General features: G+C 51.3%; 1 protein-coding gene across 3 annotated transcripts in view; it reads right to left on the bottom strand.

Annotated features, from left to right (window-relative positions):
- The window catches only part of CPNE2 (copine 2), a 42,444-nt gene that overhangs the window by 5,801 nt on the left and 11,264 nt on the right, over positions 1-25,379 (bottom strand). For 2 of the 3 annotated variants that reach the window (XM_059857341.1, XM_059857338.1), the window contains exons 2-12: positions 25,091-25,287; positions 19,733-19,912; positions 18,409-18,483; positions 15,530-15,601; positions 11,951-12,034; positions 8,830-8,919; positions 8,530-8,628; positions 7,650-7,736; positions 7,424-7,483; positions 4,991-5,124; positions 4,277-4,331 (exon numbers count right to left, since the gene is read on the bottom strand). In XM_059857341.1, coding sequence (XP_059713324.1) covers positions 4,277-4,331; positions 4,991-5,124; positions 7,424-7,483; positions 7,650-7,736; positions 8,530-8,628; positions 8,830-8,919; positions 11,951-12,034; positions 15,530-15,601; positions 18,409-18,483; positions 19,733-19,912; positions 25,091-25,258 — 1,104 coding nt within the window. In that variant the 5' untranslated portion in view covers positions 25,259-25,287. Of the gene's footprint in view, positions 1-4,276; positions 4,332-4,990; positions 5,125-7,423; positions 7,484-7,649; positions 7,737-8,529; positions 8,629-8,829; positions 8,920-11,950; positions 12,035-15,529; positions 15,602-18,404; positions 18,484-19,732; positions 19,913-25,090; positions 25,288-25,379 lie in introns of all 3 variants that reach the window. The other variant, XM_059857340.1, reaches the window with a different exon arrangement.

A 25,379-nucleotide genomic window follows, 5' to 3' on the forward strand; every position in this document is an offset into this window, starting at 1 on the left:
TTTGGAGGGCCAGTGCAGGGCAGGCAGCTAACAGTTTAGCTGATGCTGCAGGGCTGGTTTAAGTGTGATGCTCCCCTGGAGCAGAACCAGGTGGTCACAGAGTTATGGTCCACATAATTGCTGGGTCAGTGACGCTCCCCAGCCCTCTGCCACCCAAACAGCAAACACAAACATGGTCAGGGCTGAGCAGCACTTGAGGATGAACCAGTTCTCCAGTGCCCCATCATGCAGCCTCCTGAAATTATCACACCAGACACTCTCCCACAGTTATCAAAGCAGGCCTGTCCATGTGGCTTCCCGCTGGCTGCCCAGAGGGGAAGCAAGCAGAAGGGATGCTCCCAGCCAGCTGTGCCATCTCACCAGTCACTAGGAGAAATTATTTCATCCTGCTGCAGGTTTTAAAGACAGAAAACTCAAACCCATCACAGGGAATGCCAGTCCTGGCAGCACCTCCATTCCCCATCTCTCTGCACAAGGATGATGGAGCAGGAGGGAAGAAGACACAGAGTGAGCTGTGCTGAAGACCTGGTCTGGCATGTCAGGTACAATGGCAAACCAGGATGATTAACTTCATCCTCTGGGTCAGCATGAGGGTGAAAGGCAGCGTAGGAGAGGTGATGGGAAAGCTTGGGTGTGATGATGGACAGCAAGTCCCAGCACAACCTGAGCTGGTTTTCATTGCCTATGAACCCATCCTTCCACCACAGCACATCCAAGACCCTTTAGCTTTTCCACCACCTCCTTTCAAGCTTTCAGAGGGAGGGTGTTTTGCAAAAAGGTCTTGCGGCCAACCAGACAGCCCTCACACCTTGATCCCTGGCTGATGCACTGGACAGCAGCTGCTTTGACCCTGTCTCAGCCAGCACAGAAAGCTCAGTGGCCCAGCTGCAAGAGTGGGCTCCTGGCTTCCAGTACAAACCCTTCCAGCGACAGTGTGGGTAAAGAGCCACCAGATATGTGGGGTCAGACATTCCTCACGCTGCTCCCAGCAATTTAGGCACTCTAAGAAGCAAACACACTCTCAGGAGCATCAAGGATGTGCAATTCCTCTTCCAGCATCTCTGAAAGTTGAAAGGGTGATTTGAGCCTTCAGGCCACCAGCTCAAGGACTCTGACACAAAAAGCTCCCACCCTGTTGGTGCCAGGGTTACAAAACAAGGATATTGTCTCCCTCTTGGAAGGGGGGAGGATTGCTGAGCTTTTCAGCAAGGGAATTGCTTTGGGACACATGAATTCCCAATGCTGGCAAAAAAGAGTGTCCTCTAGAGCCGTCTGAAGGCAGAGCCCTCCCAAGGCTGCAAACGCAACACTCGTCTGATTCAGACTTTCCAATTATGCTGGGCATTGTGTCGAAAGCAGCAGAAACTGTTTTTACAAGAGGCTGTAGGGTGGGAAACAGCAACCAAACAAAAATAAAGTCAACCAAAAGTCTTCCCCATGCCGCAGAGCTGATGGGCTGCCTGACTGGCGACCAGCCACAGCCTGCTCAGGTCTCCCCAGGCCTGCAGAGCACCACCAGGAACACCCACAGCCACCAGGGTAGAGAAAAGCTGAATATATGGCTGTGTTTTGCATCCACCCCTTCTCACAGAAGCCTTGATTTTGGGCAATACACCCAAATTCAGTTGACTTGTGGTTGTAATGGGCTTATTTTTTTTTTTTTTAAAGATGTTCAAAATTCTGTCATGAGTATTTATAGACAAGGCAGGCAGAAATATTTCCATGTTTTGCTCTGCAAAAGAGGTGTTTCTCTTTCTTTTAAGAAGCAATGAAATAGTTTCAAGCTGTGTTCCTCACTGTCTACAGAGCAGAACCCCTACGTGGCAGAAGTGTTGCAAAACCTCCTCTGGAGTTTCTGTGAATTTTACATTTATATATAAATATATATCTATATATACATATCTCCTAAAAAAATCAACAAGAGGGCTTCAAAATAACAAAAAACTTTAAAGAAAGGATGTCATTCCCTATTCAGCTTGTACTTTGAAAGCAGTTTCTGTGGAGTCCGGTTAAATGTACACGGAGCACCTACAGGTATCCCATTCCCCAGTAACTCACAGGGAGAAACTTTTGAACCACCCCAAAGGGTAAGAACAACCTCACAGAGGGCTCTCTGCTCTTCCCTCAGAAGGAATCCCACTGCTGCCATGACTCAGTTTGCCTATATATATAAATATATATATATATAAATATAAATATACACACACACACACACACATATGTGACAAAAGGATGGAAAACCTTGGAGGTTGCACATCAGTCAAGCCACCAGCTTCCTTTGGCTGATCCCATCTCCCAAATCCAGGTGATCGCTGTGGCTCCAGCATTCAGAATCCCCCTCTCTGCTGCTGCTTTGCCTTTGCTCATCCCCCAGAAAGCACAACCCATCTGCTCCCCTCTGCTGTTCCCTACTAGGGAACCACTCGAGGCTCTCCACAGAGCTGTTACACGGCAAGATGTTCTTTGACATTTCCAACGCGACTTTTGTGTGTGAAACATCTTGCTCCGACGGGCGCCTGAGAAGCGTTGGGGGAGCCATGGCAACGGGAGCACAAAGCACCATTTATACCTCTTGTATCTCCTGGCAGTCTTTGCTTGGGTCTGTGGGTCCCTGATTTCTGTCCACTGCCACACAGGGCACAGGATTTCATGAAGAGTTGCTGCTTTGGCTTTGAAATTACCCAACGAGCCTTGATAGCAAAAAATCATTAATGAGTGAGTGGAGCCAGTGATGCTTAGAGAGAGCTGGGGAGAGAGGAAGCCCCAGGCTGGAGTGGTGCAGGGAGATGACCAGGGATGGCCCCACTGATAACATTAGACACTGATGGGTCATGGGTGAAGCACCAGTAGGCATGGCCCAAGCACCTGGGGAGGAAGAAGCTGCTCCCCGCTAGGGTTTATTTGGGCTTACAAATCAAATCAAATGTTTTCTGGGGAAAAACAAGGTGTTTTTACTGGTAGCTTTTACAGAGCATCTCCTGGCCCACAGGAGGCTGCAGGAGGCACATGCAGAGCCCTCAGCCCTCATCCTCAACAGAGTACCCACCTCCAGTCTTGCCAGAAGGGCTGTTTCCAACCCAGCAATGCCCTTCCTGTGGACACTGACTCACACTCAGGGGCAGCAGAACAGGATGCTCTCTGTGATGATCTCGAGCTGCTGAGCCCTTTCCATGCCTACTGCATTTGCCATTCCCATTTTTCTCCCCAAGTAAGAAATCCCTGGCAGCTGGCTCTTAGACCTCGGAAGCTGCTTACCTAGATTTTCCCAACAAAAGTGATAAAGTGACAGACCAGAGACATTTGCAGGCCAAGGAGGATGAATCAACTCCAAAGTGCACATGGAGGGATCTCCTTCTGTGGCTGGCAAACAGCAAGAGCTCCCACTTGAGTCACACGAATTCTGGCTGCTGGGAGGGCAGGGAAAAGCACAAAGCCAGAGCAGGCAGGACATCCCCAGCCACGAGGGCTGGCAGGGATGAGCTTCCCAACCCAGCTCCCAGCTGCTCATGACTTACGTGCCCTGCTGTGCTCAGCCCCGAGCACAGCTCCCCTCCCACAGAACACAAAGGGCTCGCTGAGATCCAACCCCAGCCTGGAGCTGGGAACGCCTCAAAACCAGTGAGCAGAAAGAAAATGCACACGAAGGGCGTGAGCAAAGAGCAGCCAGAAGAGCCAGCCAGTAATTAATGATGGTGGTGTCCCAGCACATTGTCTCAGCCCTGAGAAGATGCTCCCCATCTGCCAGCCCTGCTGCAGAACAGCCTCATTCCCTGCCCTCCAGAAGAGCAGGATGTGCAGCTCAGCCCTTGTAGGACCAGTGTCTAATCCTAACCAAAGATCAAGGTGGATTTTTGGGAAAGCTCCTCTTCTTCAGTCCTGCAGGCTCTGCCTGTGCAGCATCAAATCAAGGCTCCCTAGCTCCCAGCCCCCTTCCAGACTTAGCTGCCGTCTGACACATTCATCCAGAGGCCTTTTCCCTTCCCCAGAATTGTTCCTGCCTTCTGCCAGGAAAATGAATCAATGCCTGGCTCTGCCTATTAATGCCAGGGAGCTGCTGCTTTCATGCCAGTGCAGAATGAAGGAATGGGCTGCTTGTGGCCCGTCCCTGCCTTGTTGCCCACCCACACTGACACATCTCACCGGCTCAGATTCCACACCTGCCCATTCCCCCTCTCCCCAGCAGCTTTTCCCTGACCAAGCCCTGGCAGTTCTGCTCCTGCAGAGGCAATATCAGGACAAAGCCATCTCAAACACTCAGGTGGCCACAGCACTTCACCTTCCAGTCTGGCGGGAGCTGGGCGCCGAATCCCAGAGCAGGAAACATCTTGTCCCTAAAGAGAAGGAGGAAAACATATGGGTGTACTGACACACACAAAGCAGGCTTGCACAGCTTCTCCCAAAACATACAGTGCTTTTAAATGGGAGATAAACATTCTCCAGAGAGAACAGATATTCCCCCTTGAATTTGATCTTTAGAGAAAAAGGAGTCCAGCTTTGCTCTGTTTCCCACAGAGACCGGGAGCATCCTCTTGCCCAAACACACACGTCTCTTGCAGGCATGTAACCCTGGAGATTTTAAAAAGTGAGCAATCCATTTTGGTCACAAAAGCCATCTCAGTGATAGCAACAGACTTCTGTTTTGTTTTCTCTATCAATGTCTGAGATGATATTTTTTTTGATATTTTCTCCACTTCTCAGGATTTCTGAGGAATGAGGCAGTCTGGGGTCACAGCTCTGACAGTAAACAACAGCAAGCTTAGAGCACCTGCCCCCAGGATGTTCTACCTCTGCTAACATCCTTCCCTTGCACAGCAGCAGTGGGGGGAGAGGAGAAAGCCTGTCCCAACCCTCTCCTCCTGCATCCTGATGTTTATAACATCCTTAAGATTTACTTAGCCCTGGATCAAGGCAGATGCATCCCAGAAGCCTCTTGGGAAGCCGGGGAAACATCTGCAAAACAGGGGTGGTGGCAGAAGGGCACGGTGCTTACGAGTCATAGTCCTGGATGATCTGGCCAACAGCCCAGATGGCTGACAAGTACTCGTTTGTCCCCAGGGGGTTGATGTAGTGCAAAGAGGAGGGTTCTTGGGGGTTCCCATTGGAAGCCGTGAAGTCAATCCCAACCTGGAGAACAAGAGAGATGCATAAAACCATCCTCTGTTAGCAAATGCCACCAGAGACCTGCCCACCAAGCCTCCATTGCCGTGAGGCCCACACACAGCTCCCTCAGACTTTGGAAAAAGTTTAACAAAATCCATTTCTTCACCTTCTCTGCAAAAAGTTGACTAAACACTACATTAGGCAAAGCCATTCACTCTTTCCCCTCCAGCTTTCATCAATGAGCATCACAAAAGGTATCCCCAAGCAGCCCCTACTCCTGGAGCAAGCCACCACCACTTCCAGCATCTCCCAGGGGCACAGGAACTGAGTAGCCCCAGGGCCACCAAGGCAGCCAGGGCCAGCTGGCTATCTGGATCCCAAGGTCTTTGACCACAGCATCACAACCCTGAGCAGACCTTTCCCTGCAGGCAGGAAGACCTGCTCTTCACCAGGCTTCCCCAGGGACCAATATATGCTGAGCTCTCAGGGGACTCTGTCAGGAAGGCACTAAATTAGGCTTTCTATTTAAAGGCATTTGTAGAAATGCCTATCTCAGACCCAGATAAATCTGGCCAGGAGAGGAGAGATGCTGAGCCATCCGATTTGATGTGACTGGGAAGGAAGAGCTGGGACCAGGCAAACAGGCAGCGTGACTGCACTCCTCTTGTTTGCTTTGCAAAGAGGCAAAACCCAAAATAACTCCACTGCCTAAATTGAGCTCAGGGATTTTGAGAGAGATTTTGCTCTGTATCCGTATGGGAGAGAATGAATGGCAGTTTGCCTGAGAAGGAACCTTGGCCTGGCTGGGGCAAGAGGACATCACAGCCCAGGACGTGCCACCACCTTGTGCCAGGGTGGCTGGAAAAATGGCATGGCAGGACAAGGGAACATGTTTTAAACTGCCAGAGTGGGGGTTTGGATGGGAGATAAGGGAGAAATGCTGCACGATGAGGGTGGTGAGGCACAAGTGGTGCAGAGAAGCTGTGGCTGCCCCATCCCTGGAAGTGCTTAAGACCAGGTTGGACAAAGCCCTGGATAAGCTGGTCCATGGCAGGGGGGTGGAACGAGATGATCTTTGAAGGTCCCTTCCAACACAAACCAACCTGTGGTTCCATGAAGACTTAACTTCTCTGTAAAACAACTGTATGGCCTCACCAAACCTGTGGTTCACCTCTGGAACGCCCCTGCACCCAGCTCTGCCCAAGCCACCATGGCCAGAGAGCAAGAGGGAAACTGAGGCACGGGGTGGGGGCCCAGTGGAGTCAGACAGGCAGGGGCCCTGCTCGTGCAAGTGTCATCGAGAGCAGCACTCAGGCAATGGGTCTGAGAGGGACACAGCTGAGCCCAAACCCCTCTTCTCTGGTTTCAGCCCTTCCCTCCCTCAGTGGGGAGGGCACCAGTGGCATTTCCAAATTGCAGGGGGTGTGTGCAGCATCCTCCTGCCAGCTCAGGTGTTTCTGCAGGGTTTCCTTTGGAAACACACCCTTTGGACCAAAGATGCCTCGGGAGGAGGAGGAGGAGCCCTCCAATAACCAGCAGATCTTTAGATGGGGGGAAAATTTCTGCATTCAAATCTAATTCACACCAGAGCTCTGTAGTACCAACAAATTCACTGATTTTCTCTTCTATTCACTCTCCAGCACCCAGACCAAAGCACACAGAGGCAGAACAGCACACAAAAAGCTCTCCCAATCATTGCTGTTCCTATGGCAACTCTTCCTCCTCCTCCTACTCTTCCCCCATCATGTTTTCAGAAAAAACAACAAAATACAAACTGATCTAACTGCGAGTGCCTGCAGCTCTCTAGATACTGCACCAGGAAAGTTTGCAGAAATTGAGAAACCCACTTCTGCATTGTGGTGGTTTCACTCAGGATTGCAATGTTCTTGCTCATTTACTCCTGACAAGCTGTGGTCCAGCTTGAAAGAAGGTGGAAATGTCAGTAAAAATGCAGAAAACCATCTCTATAACATCCCAAACCCTCCCATCTGGGTTCAGAATAAGGAGAGCTGCCATTAAAAAAATGCAGGTGGTTAAAGCTTGAAACAGAGAGAGAAGTTGATGACTTTTTGTGAAGGGTCAGGAGGCCTTTTTGAAAGTCTGGCCTTCAGCCAAAATCCAGCCAGCTCCCTCCATGCTACTGGATGTACCTCAGCATCCCCAGAATCTCCAAACCCACATGGTTTAACAGCAAAATGGGCAGCACCTCACTGTCAGAAGTCACCCCAAGCTGGTGCCAAATCTCACACTGAACCTCACTCCCCAGTTCTGCCCATCACATAGGTGTTACTTCCACCGGGCAAAGAGAAGCAAAAGTCCTTACAGTGAACATCAGCTGGCAGCCTCCCAGGATGTAGTCCAGGAAGGAGAAATCTCTGGTTATCTGAAAGAAAAAAGAAAAAAAGCAGTGTTTCAGCAATTGTCATCACTGTCATCATTATTCAGGCGATGCAAGCCCTTGGAAACACAAGAGAGGCAGAGGAAAAGGGGTGGGGGGAGCTGGAGAAGCTCAGTCAGGGCTGAAGGAAACATTTCAGTAACCTACTCACTTTGCAGGACTTGACAACGATGATCCCAGAGTTCTTGTAATTCTTTTTCTTCTTTTGCTTTTTGGGGTTAATGCACTCCAGCTCGAGCTGCAACACACAAGACAGACCCTGGTGTGAGAGCTGGGCTGGGCTGGGCCACGTGGCTGCAGATGCCACCAGCAGCACGTCCTGAGGGCAGCCTCCCCCTAGTGCTGAAGAGGAAGATTTTATTGCCAGGCTATAGGTTGCAAATCCAGAGGAAAAAAGGGCTCAATGCTTCCTTTGGCACTGCCACCTTGTGCAGCCCTAGACAGGGCACTTTCGAGCCTTTGTGCCTCAGTTTCCCCAGGCAGGAGACTCAATGCACCACACATGGTGTTTCATACCTCTCCATGCCTTGGCCAAGATCTCCTGGCCTGCAATCCTGGTGAACACAGCAGTGCAAAGCTCTGCTATCCACGGGGTCTTCACAACACCCCTTCAACCAGGAGGCATCTGCCAAGGATCCTGGCCAGCACTTCAGGGCAAAACAGGGACACCTTTGGCACAAAACTGGTGTTGAGTTGCACTCCTGGGGACCAGGCTGCCCCTGCTGCAGATGCAACCCCAGCAGAAGCCACACCTCCCCTTCTGCCCCCCAAACCACAGGGCACCTCCAAATCATGGGTGCTGCTTCAGACACCCAGCAGAGCCTGATTTTCAGCAAATCCTCCTCAGCTCTCCCCAGCTCAGATGTTTTAGCTGCAGCCGCAGCCTGGGTCACTCGTGGTGCGGGTGGAAGGAGAAAGGAATTTGGACTTGGCTTCTTCTGAGCACAGACTGAGGGAGCAAGTACCAAAGTCTACCGTCAACCCCGAGCAGCCCCTTCCTCATTCTTCCCCAAAAGCATGTCAGCACTTACAGGAGAGGCATCTTGGGCTTCACACAACCTGGCCACCGAGGTCTGGAACTCCCCGATGAAGTCGTGTCCCCCATCACTGTCGTAGTCATAACACACCACCTGGGGTGGAAGGAGCAAAACCAGCCTCAGAAACAGCAACTGCCTCCTGCCAGAGCTGCTGAAGTCCCCAGCCTCTCCTGCTGGAGACCCCAAACAAGGAATTTTTTGTTGCTTTGGGGTTTGTTAATAAGCCAGCCATGGGGGTTCAGATGTTTAAGAGTCAATCCCAGAGGCTGATCCCCACAGAGGGCTCCCCACTACCTTTATCATCTTCTCCATCTCTCCATCACACAGTGACACCAAAGGCACAGTGAATGGCTTCCAGACAGGGTCCAGTGTGTATTTGATCACCTGCAGGGGGGAGCACAGGATGCTGTTACCATGGGCACACCCACAGGTACACATCAGGACAAAGCAGGGACACATCTCCAAGAGTGACCCTGAAGCAGCTCCTGATGGGCCAGGCCAGGCCAGGCAAGCTGTCTCAGCCCTCCCCTGCCTCCATAATTGAGACACTGCAGCTTCCCCTTCTCAGGCTGCAGCAGGTGTGAGTTAAGCCAGGTTTGTTTTCATTGTGCTGGGTGATTTATCCACCCATGGGAGCAACTAAGGAAATCTGCCTGAGAGAACAGCTGTGGCACACTGGGCAGCAGGGGCACAGCAATGCCTGGGCATGGGCACAGCCACTCCCTGCACAACCTCCAGGCCAGCAGCTGCTATTTCTGCCCTCTGCATCCCACTGCTTGCCCCCTGCTCCTTGCTTACAGCCCCCCAGCACCCAAACACAGCCTGAATCCATCTGGGCTCTGACCACTGAGAAGATGGAGCAGCAAGATGCTGCAACCAGCCCTGGAAAGCCAAAACAGCCCAGGGCACATTAAGCTCTCTCATCTCATCTGTGTAACATCTGCTGCCTGGGCTGGAGAAATATTAATTGATGCTTTTTGACATTTCCTGAGAGAATGCAATTGCTTAGTAGAAACCTAAGCAAACTGGAGCGGGCTCCAGGCACATGCTGTGTACATCAGAGGTGCCTGCAGGGCAGGCAAAGATCCCTTTTCACAAAGGTGTGATGCTCACAAAGAGAGATTCACAGGGATGTTCAGAGAGTCAGGCACAGGCAGCAAATTAACCCTTCTCTGTGCAAGGCAAACACGGGGGGTTCTGGTGTGAAGGACCTTGGATCTTTGCAGCTGGGACAGTCACTGCACAGAGCAGTGAGGAGGAGATCCATGGCTGCTGCTGTGGGCCAACAGCTGCACAGCACCTGCAACTGGCATCTTGTTTGACAGCCAGGCTCTTCCTGAGAGTGGGGGAAACCCTGACACTGCAGGAACAGTTCAGGTGAATTTGTAAACACCTCCTCCAGGAGCCTGGGAGAGCAGGGGGAGCCCAGACATCCCAAGATGCTGCCCACAGGCTGCCAAGTCACCAGGGTGGCTGGGGGAGGATCCAGAGTTCCAGCTGAGCCTTCACATCTGTGCTTGGACAACAAGCTGCAGCAGTGCACCCATCCTGCCCTGTCTGTTGGGGCAGGAGAAATGCCAGCATCAGACTGAAAGCTGGTTCTATTCCTGCACTGGAAGCTGCAAGAATGCAGAACTTTATTTCTTGTATCCAGCCTCAAAGCACAAAGATGGTCACAGCATCACAGAATGGTTTGGGTGGGAAGGGGCTTTAAAGATCATCCAGTTCCAATCCCCCACTGTGGGCAGGGACACCTTCCACTAGACCAGGTTGCTTCAAAACCCATCCACCCTGGCCTTGGACACTTCCAGGGATGGGTGACCTAACGTGGTACCCCTCTCAGGGCAGCTGGATGCATGCAGGGCTGGTAAGGTGGAGGCTGTTGGAGCATCCATTACTTGAAAGAAAACTTGTCTAGACCTTGATCCAGTGAGACAGAACAATGGGCAGCATCTCAGAGGGAACACCAGTACAGACATCTGCTCCCCACAGAGCTGACATGCTTTTAGAGATCCCAGCCATGGCTGGTGCACAGTCACCTTCCCATGCCTCTTCTTCAGAAGGAAGGGCTGGGGGCCACTCCAAACCCCCACATCTGAGAAACACATCTTGGTGAGTCAAAGCCCAGCTACACACACTGAATCATGAGGGAAAAAACAAGTAAGGTCCCAGCCTGCTCCCACAGAAATAAAGGATAAATGCTAAGGTAGATGTGAGCTAAATATGTATGGAAAGGTGTGTAGGAAAGCACCAAAAAATAAACAGCAGAGCTGAGATTGCAAGGATGGCCTGTACTGGTACCACAGGACACAAGGCATTACCCACATCCTGGTGCTCACGTGCATGTGGGTGTGTGAGTGAAGGAAACCCTCATGGACTTTGCACAGAAGTGGTGAAACCAAACATATGGAGAGACTTTGTAAATAAACACCACTTTCTCCTTCCACCTGAGCTCCCCCTGTGTCTCGTTACAGCAGTTTCCTGTGATGGTACAACTCCTTAACCAGGCTTTGAGGGGACAAGAAAAGGGATGGAGAAAGAAGGGAGTGAGATGGGGTGAGATGGAGCTCTCTTGCTCTGCCAGGGAAGCTGCTGCGAGTCCCCCCACCAGTGATTCCCCCTCCTCTCTCTGCCAGCTGCCAGGAACTATGTGCAAACTAAAAAGAGCCTTGAAACAAGCTCTGAGGAGAAGAAAGAAAGCAGTTGAAAAGTACTTATTAGTCCATTGTTAAAGGAAAATCCAGCCCTTTTCTCCCTGCCTATGCTGTGCCTGGTATTCCTAACACCACTGGCTTTAGCAGCTTGAGAATTGACCAGCTCAGATCAAATTACCACAGCAGGTATAAATGAGGGAGAGGAGGGGTCAGCTGGCCCTGCTCAGACCCACCAAGACCCTGGTACAGCTCTCTGCCTCCCTGGCTGTGGCTCAGGCTCATGAGAGACACAAGGCTGGGTGCTCGTGCACTGAAACTGAGGTGCCTCAACACCCAGCTTGGGTAGAGGTGTGGTAAAAGCCCATTTTAACCTTTCCCCACCTCACACCACCTCTCTCCACCATCTCCCCAGGTCACAGCTCATCCTGATGCTCCTAAAAGTAGAGGGAGAGTGGCCCAGAGCTCAGTCTAAGCCCAGGGTGAGACCGGAGATTATCACGGGCTTCAAGACCATCTCCCTCTCTGCATGCTAGATACAGCAGGGCACAGAAAAGATTTCAAGACTTTGCTGGCCCCAGTGAACCTTCATCTGCTGGAGTCCAGCAGCCTCAACTGGACACCAGGAAGCAAGCTGTAAGGTTTTGAAATCCCTGGATCCCACCCTGCTCTACAGGCAATGGATGAGACAATGCCATGAAGGGCAAGGAGAGCTGAGGTGAGGATGGAGGTGTCTCAGCAGCTCAGGTTGGAGTTTTGCTCACCTCTGTTCTGTGAACCAGCATCCACTTCCCATCATCACCTGGTTTATGAAACTCCAAGAAGGGGTCTGACTTCCCAAAAAGGTCCTGGAGGGAGAAGAACAGGATGGGTTACACGGTGCTCTGCAAGCAGCAGAGGTCCAAGAGGGATGTTCCTGTGTCACTGCCAGCCCTGCAGACACTCTCCTGTCCTCACGGGGCCAGGTCAGGCACACTGGCAAACAGGCAGCACCCACAGGCAGTGTCCTGCCCACCTCCCTGTCCCAGTTGTGTGAATCCCCTCGATTTCCCCAGCACATTTTGTGAGGTGGGTGTGTTGGCACCCCAGCGTGTGCCTGTACCCAACAAGCTCTCTGGACACAGATGCCACGGAAAACAAGCCCAGCTGCTGGGAGGCAGCTGCCTTTGGGCTTGGAAAAACATCCAAAGCCTCAGAGGAAAAACAGAATTTTGAAGTGTATGTCTTGGGGGAGAAAGGAAGCAAATCCACCCTCCTACACACAGCAGCAAAGCATAAGCAGAGGAAGTCTTTAAGGAGCGAGCTGCCCTGGTGTTGACAGGGATCATGTAACACCCTGAGATACGCAGCCCTGAGTCAGTGTGTGCTGCCTCTGCTGCCAGCCTCTCCTCAGATCATCCCCGACAAAGGGCTCTGCTCGATGAGGAGCGTGCACACACACACCCCTGCTGGATCGGCTCGGGCTGCCTCGGCACCCGCAGCCCGGGAGGCGGAAGGCGCCGGTGGCAGCCACAGGGAAACTCCAGCTTTCTAGGCAGAGCTTCATTCCCATTCAGAAAAAAACAAGGAGTTGCTAACAAGAAACCAGATCCCAAATATTCCAGACAATCTATAGAGGATTCAAGTTATTTCAGTTGGGTTTTCCTCCTAGAGGAGGGTGGGTGTCTCAATCCTTCAAAGAGCTGGAGGAACTTTTTGTGGGTTTGTGCTTCTGAGTGATGCAGTGGGGATGTGAGGGGCTGTGCATGGGGAAGGAGGAAACGTGGACACTGCAGGACCTCCAGTGCACAGCAAGCCCAGGAGATGGCAGCTGGGATGCACATAGGCTCTAGTGATGTCCCAGCAGAAAATCCATCAACATTTCCATCTAAATCCTGTTTCTGAAGCCAGCCAGAAAAGTAAATCACTACAAAGTGTTTTGGCTTGGGGAAACTACAACGAGCTTCAGTCAAAATTCTTCTGCAGAGAACCAGACCAAAAAGGCTCTCTGGTGAGATGAGGCTATTTTCTTCCCTACCCTTTTTCACACATTTGTAGGACAGAAACACAAGCCATTCCTTCTGCAGCTTTGTGGCTGTAGCACAGCTCTGCTCTTGCTCACCCACCACCTGGGCTTGGCACTTGCAGGCTTCACAGATGGATTAATGAACCAGTGGTGGGTACCTGACCCTGCCTGTGCTGGCTTAACCTCCAACCCAAGGCAGCAGCATCAGCAGCAGCCCAGTGTGGGCTGGTGGAGGCACCGGGAGCTTTGAAGGATTTGCTGCCATCCCACTGGATCAGCCTGGCTTGCGAGTCCGGTCAGCCTTGTTCTGTTCAAAGCAGGGTGGGAGATGCCTCCAAGCCACAAGATTGTGGGCTGCTATTTTAAAACATCAAACCCACACACATCTCACTCCTGCAAACCTGGCAGGAGGTGGAAACTGAGCAACCAAAGGAGCTCAGCAGAGCAGATCGATCTGCAAATCGATCCAAGAACTGAAATGATCCAAACTGGTTTTAACACACCATGGAGAAGGAGGGTGGAGCAGGCACTTCCAGCACATACAGCTCCCTAAATCACAGCTTCCAGCAGCAGTCCTGGCTTGCAGCACTCGTTGTCCCCCAGCCATGCTGAAGCATCACTGCCCTCCTGCTGTCCCCACTGCTGTGGTGGCACAGACAGCTCTGGGCTTCACACGGCCGGTCCCGGGTGGAAACACCTCCTCTTCTGCAAGATACTTTATCTTTCAACAACTCTCCCAAGAGCTGATCTTAAGGTATGAGAGCCCCAGGCTGAATCTGCTGCTGACATGCTCCTGCTTTGCAGTTTCAACATTTAAATCAAGGTAGTGAGATGCAGGTGGAGAGAATGGAATGTGATGGGGAGGAGGACCTGCCTGCAGCCTCAAAGAGATCCCAGCCTCAGGGCAGCCACGGCAGAAGGAGCTGCCTGGGGCTGAGCACTGCTCCAGCCTGGGTTGGTGTTACACCTGCCAGTAAGTGATGACCACAGCTTCAGCTTGGTGTGTGCACTGAAGATGATCCCATGACCCCACCACAAAGTCCTGTGAGGTTCAGTCCCTCCCTATAATGTCTGAGCCTGTAGCAGTGCTCCCAGCTCCATGCTGTGTGGTACAGGATGCTGCAACTCCCCAGGCTGCAGTCTTAGCCTTCGTTTTCTTTTGTTTATTCAATTTTTCACTGTCTTTCCTAAGCTTAAACAAGTTTCATCCAGCTCCCACAGCTGCATTTCAACCATAACCAAAGTGACACAAAAATACTGTTTTCCATCCAATATCTTTGTTCAAGGGCCATTTTAATTTGCATGAAGTGACCTGAGCATCCTTTGCTCACGAGCAGGACTTTGAGCACTGCAACTCTGTCCTGCAGTATGGGAATTGGCAAGGAACCCTTGTCAGTTCTTGGTGATAGCAGGTGGTCACTGAGCACAACCTTTCTGCTGACACCTACAGATGAAATTGAGCTGTTTGTTGTTTGTTACCTCATAACTGGGGCATTTGGCTCCTTGCAAGGCAGGGTAGGTAGAAGGGTGAGAAAACAGCCATTTCCAGCAGGTGGGGAAAACAACTTGGATAAACCAGATACCCACTGAGTTTTAACAGCAGGACTGGGTGAGCCCCATCTTCTGCCCCAGCAAATACCCTCCTGCCTGGCTGCTTGCTTTACCCCGTTTTCAAAGAAACTGAGGGCCATCCTGACAATGAAACAAGCTCTGGAGAGACTAGAAAGAAGGAAAAAATAATATTCCCATCGATTGCTTAGCAACAGGAGTGGTTCAAGAGGAATAGCTCTGGTTGCCTGGTAAATAAGGTCAGAAGCTGTTCAGAGAGGCCTTAAGAACTGTTTCCTGTGCACCACATCCAAAGCAAAGCTCATGTGCTACCTGCCTCTGGGAGATCCTCACTTGCTGGGAGAAGACAAGCCCTACACTTTGATACAGAAGCAGATCTTTGCCCCATTTCCAGAGGGGCTGAAGGTGACAAGCCAGGAGCTCTCAGCACATCTGAGATATGGAGCCAAGGGTCATCAAAACTTCCAGTTCTGTCAGGAGGCAATTCCAAACAGCTGCCTCTGAGGCAGTAAATCTGCTGTCTCTGAGACACGCTGATGCACAGATGCCACACAGAATCCTCCCACCTGGAGATGTGTGATGAAGAATAGTGACAATAGGGAAACTGAGGCACAGCTGTACCCAGCAGCCAGAGGATCTCGCCCAGTTTCACCCTGAAGTTTTCTCCAGTGGGACTGCTTTCTGTCACTGCTACACCCAAAACAGAGATGTCTTTAGATCCCAAGGGCAAAAATTTAACATTGCATCCCCAAGATAAAGCTCCACTCACCTTTTTATCCAGTTTTCTGCCAGCCATGCTCAGAGTAATCACCCTGTTATCTGAGAGCTCCTGGGCAGCTATCTGAAAGACAAGGGAAGGCTGCATTCATTTTCAGCATAAAAAATTAGGCTTCTGGTAAAAAACACAACCCTTCTCTTGAGTGTTATGCTGGACTTGGTCTCACATGGCTTTTCTGCACCAGGGCTCTTTCAGGACCTCCAAGGAGAAGAAGCCTCTAAGGACTGAGCCAAGAGGAAGGAGAAGCCATCTAAACCCTTGCCAGCAAGATGTGCCACCTCATCCTCCATGTCCTGGGCTGGGCATGGCAAAAACATCCTTAGGGGAACATTTCCCTCAGGGGAAATGCTGCTGGAACCCAGGACTTGAGCCATGTCTCCAGATGACCACCTGCTAAGGCAGCCCCAAGGATGAAGAGTCCAGGAGTGCTCCTGAGGAGCTGCAGCAGGCAGGAGCACAGCCCAGAGCCCTTCAGCTGGAGAGACTTCATTCACACGTGCTCCAGAAGGGCTTTGGCTGCCAGCCCCCAGTGGGACAGTTTTGTCTGGAATATGGTCTAATCAGTCTCTTGGTATTTTAAAGGAATGTTTATAACAAAACCCCACATTTATTCAGTTTTATTACAAGCCATTTTCTGAATCACTTGTCTTTTTTTTTCCTGCCCAAGCATCTGCTCTCCACCTCTCCTTTCTCTGATCTCTTGAGGTGGGCTGAGCTGTTCCCCAGCATTCCCAGCTGCATCCTCCTTCTCCCAGGGCAGGAGCCAGCACCAGAACAGCCAGGACCACAGCAGGACATTGTCCTTGTGGTCCTTGTGCACAGTGTCCCAAGCATGGCTGTTTGCTGGCTCTCACAAGGGGCTGTCCTGCACTGAAATTATGCAGAGTCATTACACCAAGGCTTTAAGAAAAACTTGCAGAACTCCAGGGGGCAATTTTCTCCAGAAGGAGCAATCAGAGGGTTATTAGCACTTAGGAGAGCTGGGGAGTTGGCAGAGATGAGGAGGCAGAGATGCAGCTTCTGCATCTCCCTGGGCAGCTGGGGGAGGGGATGAGCCACAGCTCCTGGACAACCTCCTGGCCTTCCCATGGTGGACACAACTCTTTGGTCCACAGAGGACCCATTCACTGCATATGAACCCCAGCTTTCCCCTCTGCTCCATGCAGGAGTTCCCTATTGCCATGCCATGGAATTACTTTTCTCTCCCACCTAGTCCCTGGTGGGTGTAAGCAGTCACCAAAACCAGCAGGAGGAAGAGAAACTGTAGGGAAGAGGATGAAATTTGCCCTTTCCTCAGCCCCACAAAAGCATGCCCAGTTGGAATTCCAGCACTTTAGGGCTCCTGTAAGCTATGTAAAACCCAGGCTGTGCAGACAAGCCAGGAATGTCCTTGTGTCACCCTGCCACAGGTTGCTGGTGGCATCTTCTCTTGGCCAGCATGGACAGTAACAACATCCCCACTACTATGTCCAGCAGAGGGGTGCAGCAAGAATTTAAAGATTTAAAGATATTGCAAGATTTTTAAATTGACTTCTACAAACACAGAGTTTTGTTTTGGGATCTCCTCTCTTCAAACTCAGGGACCCCCACACAGTCCCATCTATTCAGCCAAGGCTCTACTGCTGCATTCACCTGTGTGGCATCTCAGCTAGGAAAATGGATAGTTGGGCAAAAACTGAAGGGAATGAGGACAAGGAAGTCAGGCTTTGGCTCCAAAGTCCCTGAAGGCTGCTCCTCCAGTGGTGTCTATAGCCTGTGCTCCAGCACTGCACCAAGAGCAGGGAAAGGTGCCCACCACACACAACTCTGTTGTCATCACCCAGTCCAGGCCAGGACAAACAAACCAGATCAAGAATTTGTATAATTTCTACAAAATTAAGCAGATGTCTCTGCCCCTTGGATGTTTAATGGCACATTAGTGACAGAACAGGACCTTCCTTTTTCTAAAGCATGTAGCCTTTGAACTTGACTGGAAACTTTTCCAGCTCTTCCCACTCAAGCATCAGATGGGATGTGAGAACCTTGGGAATGGCCCCACTTCTGAACTCACTGCGGCTTTTCCTCTTGCATTGAAAGACTAACTGCAGCAATTAGGAGAGAAAAAATATCTTCCCCTAAAGCAAACAGCAACAGAGATGCAGCAGGTCCCAGGCTTTTAAACCTTTCCAGTGCTTTTAAACCTGACAGAAGTTTAACTCCTTGCTGGCCTTTCCTTCCACAACTTTGCAGCCCAGCTGCACGTTTCACAAAACCCATAACACAGCAGAGATCCAAAAATGAAGGGAGCTGAGGTAGAACAGAAACACACCTAAATTTAGTCTCTTCTTTTTAAAAAAGAACATTGCTGAAGAGATCCGCAGCAGGAAGGCCACTGCCCGAAGGGGTCTGGATCAGAAGCAGTGGCTGTTGCCATGAGAGTTGTTGCCATGGCACATCCTCATCCTACAAACAAAATCACCCATCCCTGCAGAAGGAATGAGCCCTATTACCTGTCACTGCACCAGAGAGGTCTGAGCAGGCGCCTTCTACCAGATAACAAACAGCAGCAGCAGAGATTTACTTTGTACTTCTCCAGACTGAGGCATTTTTTATTTCTGAGACTGAAGCAGAAGTTGAAGACTCACAGTGCTAAGCACAGGACAGACACTGAGCAAGATCATCCCTGTTCCAAATAAACTGTCCTGTCCCACATAAACTGTCCTGTTCCAAATAAACTGTCCTCCAAACAGACCGAAGTGGCCAGGAAAACAAGAGGTAAAGGGAAAAATATTCAAGAGATACACCCCAGTCTCCTGGAGCCCCTGTAAGTGCCCTGCATTGCCCCCATCCACCTTCACTGGCCCAGCAGCAACACAAAGGAGCAAACCTACCGTGATCATGCCCTTCCCAGCTGGCTTGCCATTCCCCAGGAGGAGAGTCCGTGTTATTTTCTTGCTGGAGACAATCTAGAGAAGCCAAAGACAATAAAGCCATGATTGTACAAGTGATCAAAAGCAGACTCATAAGCAACTGATCATTGCTCATGTTGGTTAATTCAGATGAAGCACTTGCAAGAGTAGAAGAAAGGCACCAATATGCAGGGATGGCTGTGAGAGTGGGAGTGTCACCAGTGACACTCCAGCCCTGGGGGTGCAGAGAAGTGACAGCACAGGAGGCTGAAACATCCCCTCCCACTGAACCCAGGGACCAGTGGAGGAGATCAGTGGGTCCTCACACAGACAGAACTACTGCAATTTGTTCCCACCAACATCACCACTCACTCCCTCAAGGCCCACTTCACACACTTCTACCACGACCCCTGCTAGCACCTTGATTGCAGGACATGTTTCCATGGGTGGATCCTGATTACAAGCTGGATGCTGTCCCCCAGCATCATTCTGCACTCTGTGAGCAAAGCAATTGTGCTCATGAGCCTCCCTGAGCACCTTGGGCTGGCTCCCCATGCTGACCCACCTGCTACAGCACCTCTTTCCTCCCCAGTCCCAGCACTGAGCACAACAGAAGCAGTTTCTCCCAGCCTCTGCATTTGTGCCAGGTACCACAGCAGCCCTCAGCTGCTGGATGCTGCAAAAAGATGGAAAAAATCCCCCTCATTCCCAGCTTCTGAGCCAGAGGACAAAGACATTTGAATAATGCAGCTGCCAGCTTCTAACAGGGTCTGGGCTCATGAATGAAAAAACCTTCCAAAAACTTATGAATTACATTGTGTCCCAAAAGCTTTTCCACAGGAAGAGCAGAAGACACATTCCAGCACCAACATGCTCAAGCAGGAGGAATGTTTTGCTACACTACAGCAACAGACAAAACTTTCAGAAAGAGAAAACCCTAACTGAGAAAGAAATGCAGACTACATGCTTCTTAACTTTAAATATCTAGAAGTTTCCCAAGCCCAAACTGGTCATCAGGGCCCTTACTATAACCCATGGTGAAGACAGAGCCAGAAGCTTCCAGCTGATGTCCCTTTGCCAGCACCAGCAGAAACCCACACCATGACTAGCTTAGACTGGAGCAAGCAGACATTCCCTAATGTGGAACAGCTCAACCTCAACAGCTGAAGTGTGACAAGCAGATTACATCTGTCTTCCCAGGAAGGAGCCAGAAAACTTTGCACGGGGTAAGAAGAGCTGTAACCTCAGCACACCACTGTGTCTGAAGTGTTTTGGGGTCCCCTTGCTGCAGGGACCCCAGACCCACCGTGCCCAGGGTGCAGGAGAACTCGCCCAGGAAGTCGTGCTCATACAGCTGTGTGCTCGACTTGTCCTGGTCAAACAGGGCAAACTTGAGCTTCTGCACCTCTTCAAAGTGGTAGTCAATGATGAACTTCTTGGCAAAAGCTGGGTTGAGGTTGTTCACAGCTGTCTCTGTCCTGTCCAGCTGCAAAGAAAAAGAGGCATTTAGGCAAGTGCATCTTTGTCACTGAAACTGAATTCAACCAGAGCCACCCAGAAAGCCCATGGTGACCACCAGAAGGAGCACACCAAGCCCTCAGCAGAGCTGTCCCTAAACACAGGCTGTGACACCCAGGTGCACAAGCTGAGATCCATCTAAACACACAGTGGCACATCATGCAGAGCTGCCTCCCTGAGGATGGGGTGCATGGACACCCCTCCCCTCCCAACAGCCAGGATGGAAGTGCCCACCCAGCCAAGGCTCAGCAAGGACTTGAGGATCACTGAAGCCAGAATTGCTTAATTTGCTTCTAAGCCCTGTTCTCCCAGGAGCTGAGGCTCTCACACACCTCTGATCCTCAGCAGACCCTCACAGCTGTAGTGCCAAACTTGTTACCTCTAGTCTGTGCAGCCAGCAAAAAGGACAAGCAAAACAAGAAGTGTCATGAGCCAGAACACAACTCTCCAGCGTTTCCCTCTTGAACTCAAACCAAGTTTCTTCTTTGTTGGCCTTCCACAGATAAAAAGATAAAAAAAACCATCACCACAGTCCCTTTTTTCATAGATTTTATCAAGCATTAGTAGCAACAAGAGGCTGGAAGGGCCCAGAGACAAAACTTCAGTAGATATTGTCACCGAGAGCTATGGCAAGCAGGCTGGAAGCAATGAGGTCCCTGATGAACTGGAGGGGCAGGCACAGAGAGGAGGATGGAGGCTGGAAGGCACGTGGGGAAGCACCACAGCTCTCTGCAGCACCCCACAGCCAGGAGCAGGGACAGGGGCAGAGGAAACTTGGCAGGCAGCTGGTGGAAGTGTGGCTTTACAACACTGCCTGGCACAGGTAGTCAGAAAGCCTTGTGTGAGCCACAGAAACACCCTGAGGACAGTCACAATAGAGATGCTGGAATGCTGCCTTGCAGTAATGGAACTTTGGTCCCAGACCCCATAACTCACACTGCAGGAATTGTGATCCAGCACCAGCAGGAATCCTGACATGAGCTTGCACAAAGACAAACCCCCAGGATTTTGGCCAAATTGTTAGAAACTGGGGAAAATGAGGCTGAGAAAAGCTGGTGTATTTACTTCTGGAAGTCCATGGGCAAGGAGAGTCTGAACTCTCATGTCAGAACCCACATTCCCCCCCAGACATGCTGAAAGGCAGGAGACAAGGGCAAGTTTAGAGCCTGCCATGCAAAATATCCTTATGAAGCTGAAAGGGGCAGAAAGGGCAGGGGCAGCAGAGCCTGAGAGCTGAACAAGAAACACCCACAGCTGGGGGGGAATCCTGCAAAGCAAGAAGGAGCTCTGTCAGAAGAGCAGCAGATGGTATCACGTTGGTATCACTGTTCAGCCTGGAGAAGAAAAAGCTCTGGAGAGACCTCAGAGCACCTTCGAGCATGTAAAGGGGTCCAAGAGAGCTGGAGGGGGACTTTGGACAAAGGTCTGGAGTGACAGGACAATGGGGAATGGCTTCAAACTGACAAAGGGCAGGTGTAGATTAGATGTTCTGAAGAAATTCTTGCCTGTGAGGGTGGTGAGTCACTGGCACAGGTTGCCCAGAGAAGCTGTGGTTGTCTCATCCCTAGAAGTGTTCCAGGTCAGGCTAGATGTGGCTCTGAGCAACCTGGACTAGTGGAAGGGGTTATGGCAGCACTGGCATTTTGCCCCATCACCCCGTTATCCCAGGGTATGGTAACATGGATATTAAAGGAGAAGGAAACACAGGCACTGTCCAGTGTGATTTTACCAAAAGCTGCTGCCCTCAGTGTTGACCTTTCCAGTGTCTGGAAAGACCATCCCATCTCCCTGTGGAACAGCACAAAGCCTCTGGCTGTGCTGTGACCCTGGCTGGCATTCCACCTTGTCATGCAGCCAGGACACCCAGTTCTGGGCAAGGCTGAGCCCCTGTGCATCCGAGATCCAGGGCAAGACCTCTCTGGAAAGCAGCTGGCATCCCTGGGCAGCACCAAGCAGGCTGCAGGACCGTGGGATGTCTGCCAGAGCTGCCGAGCCAGGAATAAGCAGAGCAGAAAAAGCCTCCAAAAAAAACCAAAAAAAAAAAAAAAAAAAAGCAAGCAAACACATACCTTAGTCCCAAAGAAACTCATTCAGCACAGAAGGCAGATTTTGGAGGGGCTCAGTGGAAATGTGGTGAGTTTGCTATATATACACCCAACAATCTCAGGGTTTTCTGCAATTGCTTGCTTAGTCTGTCTTAATTGCCAAGAAACAACTAAAGTAAATTCACTAAAGTAAATGCTGGGTTCCCAGAATAGCCACCTGCAGCACCCCAGGGAACCAAACCCACCAACAGCAGTGGGCTGTGGGCTGGCCAGGGCCACACAGCTTCACACAGACCCTCCCCTACCAAAGGAGACAAGCATCTGCTCAGGGGTGAGCTGGACCAGGAGCAGAGGGCATCCACAGCTCTGCCTCATTTCAGCAGCACAACACACACACATCCCCCTCCAGGCCTAGGAGATGGGCCTGCACAGGCAGCAGAGATGGATTTTAGGTCCTTCCACGTTCTTTGAATGACTGGGAAGCCAGGGACCGAGGGAAACCCAGATTCCAGTCTGAGGGAGATCACTTGAGGTCCCATCTCCAGCTCTCTTCTGGAAGAGGGGGCTGAAGGAAGGGTATGAAAATCCCAGCCAGCTTCAGGTAAACTTGGGAGTGATGGGGCTTTCTTCAACACCCAGATTCAACAGCTGAATCTCCTGCCTAGTGCCAGTGTGAAGCACAACAATATCCCCAGCTGACAGCTGCACAAGGTTTGAGCTTTGGTTTGGTGAGCACAAGCCACCTTGCTGGTGACCATCACTCTTCACACACCATCCCTCAGCTGCCAGCAGCTCCTGCCATTCCCTTCAGATCTGCAGGAAAGAACAGGGCCTTTGCCACCAAAAAGCAGAAAAGCACAAGGGTTTTTAATAGGCAGCCAGGCTAATTAAAAAAATCTGTTTGGATAAGAGCCCCAATGGGCCACAAAGACAATCAGAGGGATGGAATGCCTCTCATGTGAGAAAAGGCTGAGAGCCTTGGGATTGCTCAGGAGACTGAAGGCTCAGGGGAGACCTTAGGACACCTGAAAGGGCTGCAGGAGAGCTGGAGAGGGACTTCAGACAATGGCATGGAGTGACAGGGCAAGGGGGAATGGCTTCAAACTGACAGAGGACAGGGTTAGACTGGGAGTTTGGAAGAAATTGTTCCCCAGGAGAGTGGTGAGGCCCTGGCACAGGTTGTCCAGAGAAGCTGTGGCTGCCCCATCCCTGGAAGTGTTCAAGGCCAGGCTGATGTGGCTTCAAGCCAGGGCATGGCAGGGAGGTAGGAATGAGGTGATCTTTAGGTCCCTTCCAACAGGAACCATTCCATGATTCTATGATTTGGCAAATCGAGCCCAAAACCAGGAAATCATCTGCTGCAGCAGCCCTTGTGCTCAGTGACTGCAGCTGGAGTCTTCCAGTGCTCAGAGGGAGGCTGGCTGGGACTTTCAGGCATGCCCAGCATGTGGAAGTGCTTCATGCTCCAGCATGGGGAGATGCTGTCTGAGGTGCCAAGGGAAGCTGATGCTGAAGGTGCAGGACTGCCTGGATGACTCAGTGGCACAAAGGCAGCTGCAGGGTTGAGTCATGTGTCACTTGTCCCGTTCCTGGCACCACAGGTCAGCTCTTTCATGGCTTCTGTGAGATGACATCACTGGGCAGAACGTTTAAACATCACCCATCCTCACTTCCCAGCCTGTGGTTTATTGTCCCTCCCTCCCCCACTCCTCCAAGGCTGATTCACAAAGATTTTTAATTCCTATTAAGCTCAGTGAGACAAAATAATTGTATTTGGGAACAAATGTTACAGCTAGAAAGAACAGTGAGCAGAAATCTTCCTGCTGGCATCAGCTGGTGCCACAGCCCCACTGCCCAGCTCAGAACTGGCACCAGGGCTGGTGCCAAAGGAGGAGACCCACCACCACAACCTGGTCCAAGGCTTGGGACATGTCCCTAATCTGGTGTGGAGGACCAAGGGGCAGTGGGGTGGGATGGGTTCCAATGAGTTTATTCTGTCCCCTACACTTCAGCTGTGTTATTAAAGCCACCACTTTCAGACAGGAGAGGCTCCCCTTAGGGCAAGGGGCACATCTGTGTGGCCAAAATCCACAGAGAACAGGGGGGTCGCTGTGAACCACATGGCATCAGCTGCCAAGAGTCCACCCAACATCCCATCCAGAGGTTCTCACGAGCAATCCCACCTCTCCTGACCCTGCCTGGCACCCAGTCCAGCCACGAGCCAAACCCACACAGCTCCCCTGACACGTGTGAGTCAATGCCAGCACAGTCCCCAGGTGCCACTGGGCAGAGCTCAGAGGCACAAGCACACCACACTCTGTGCCAGCCCATTCCAGCCCTGCTGACACCACGGCAGCAGAGCACCAGCAAGCTGCTGCTCAAGGCTCAGTCCAGTGCCTACCGTGCCAATTAGAAAGAAGCTAAAAACAGCAGAAGAAAAGAAAAACAAAAACCTAAAAGCACCAAACATTTGTATCCCATAGAAAGCTTTGGGATCAAAACTGCTGGACTGAGACATTACTGACAGAAAAAAATTCCTGAAAAGCACAATTAGGTCAGAGATTTTACCTGTCAAAGCTGGAAAGCTCATTATTCTCATCCAGACTGAATAAAGTTAATTGCAGACTGTGGCAAAGTGAGGTTTTCCCCTTCATTCTCCCTGCTGAACATGAGATCAGCTGCTGGACACCTGAGGTGGTGCTGGCAATTCACCAGCTCCTTGGCCAAGTGTCTGAATGAGACCACCTAATTTCCCAGGAACTGGGAAGATTTTTGTGTGGTTTATGTGATGTAAATCCCTTAATGCTCATTTTCTGCTGCACCCGATGTGGGTGCCTGTATCCATCACATATCCATGCTCTGCCTACCCTGCTCCCTCCCAGACCAACCAGGTATAAAACAGAACTTGCAGTTAAAGCCAATGCCCAGCACAAAGCAGAAAGCACCGACGGGGGAAGGACCAGCTGTGACACAGAACAATTCACACACTGGTGCCACACACAGCCCCAGGAGCCCCAGCAAAGCTTCCCCTTCTGCTCAGGGAGGGACACCAGCACCAGCAAACCACGGGGGGAACAAATCCCCACAGCAGCAGGACTTACCTCCACCCACTTCCCGTTGACTTCCATGAAGAGGACGCAGAAGGGGTCGGATTTGGAGGTGACATCCCTGTCCAGGAGGTTCTGGCCGCAGATGGACAGCTCGACTTTGCAGACACAGTACTGGGAGCCGACGGGCCCCGCCGGCGAGGGGGGCGCGGTGTACGCCATGGGCCCCGGGGGCAGCAGCTCCTGGCACTCTGTGGGACAGCACGGGGACAAACCTCAGTGCTGGGGGCACCAAACCTCCCGGCAGCACTGCTGAGGTGCTGCCACATCGCTCTGCACAGAG

Source organism: Haemorhous mexicanus, chromosome 12 (assembly GCF_027477595.1).
Source record: "Haemorhous mexicanus isolate bHaeMex1 chromosome 12, bHaeMex1.pri, whole genome shotgun sequence".
Lineage (NCBI taxonomy): Eukaryota > Metazoa > Chordata > Aves > Passeriformes > Fringillidae > Haemorhous > Haemorhous mexicanus.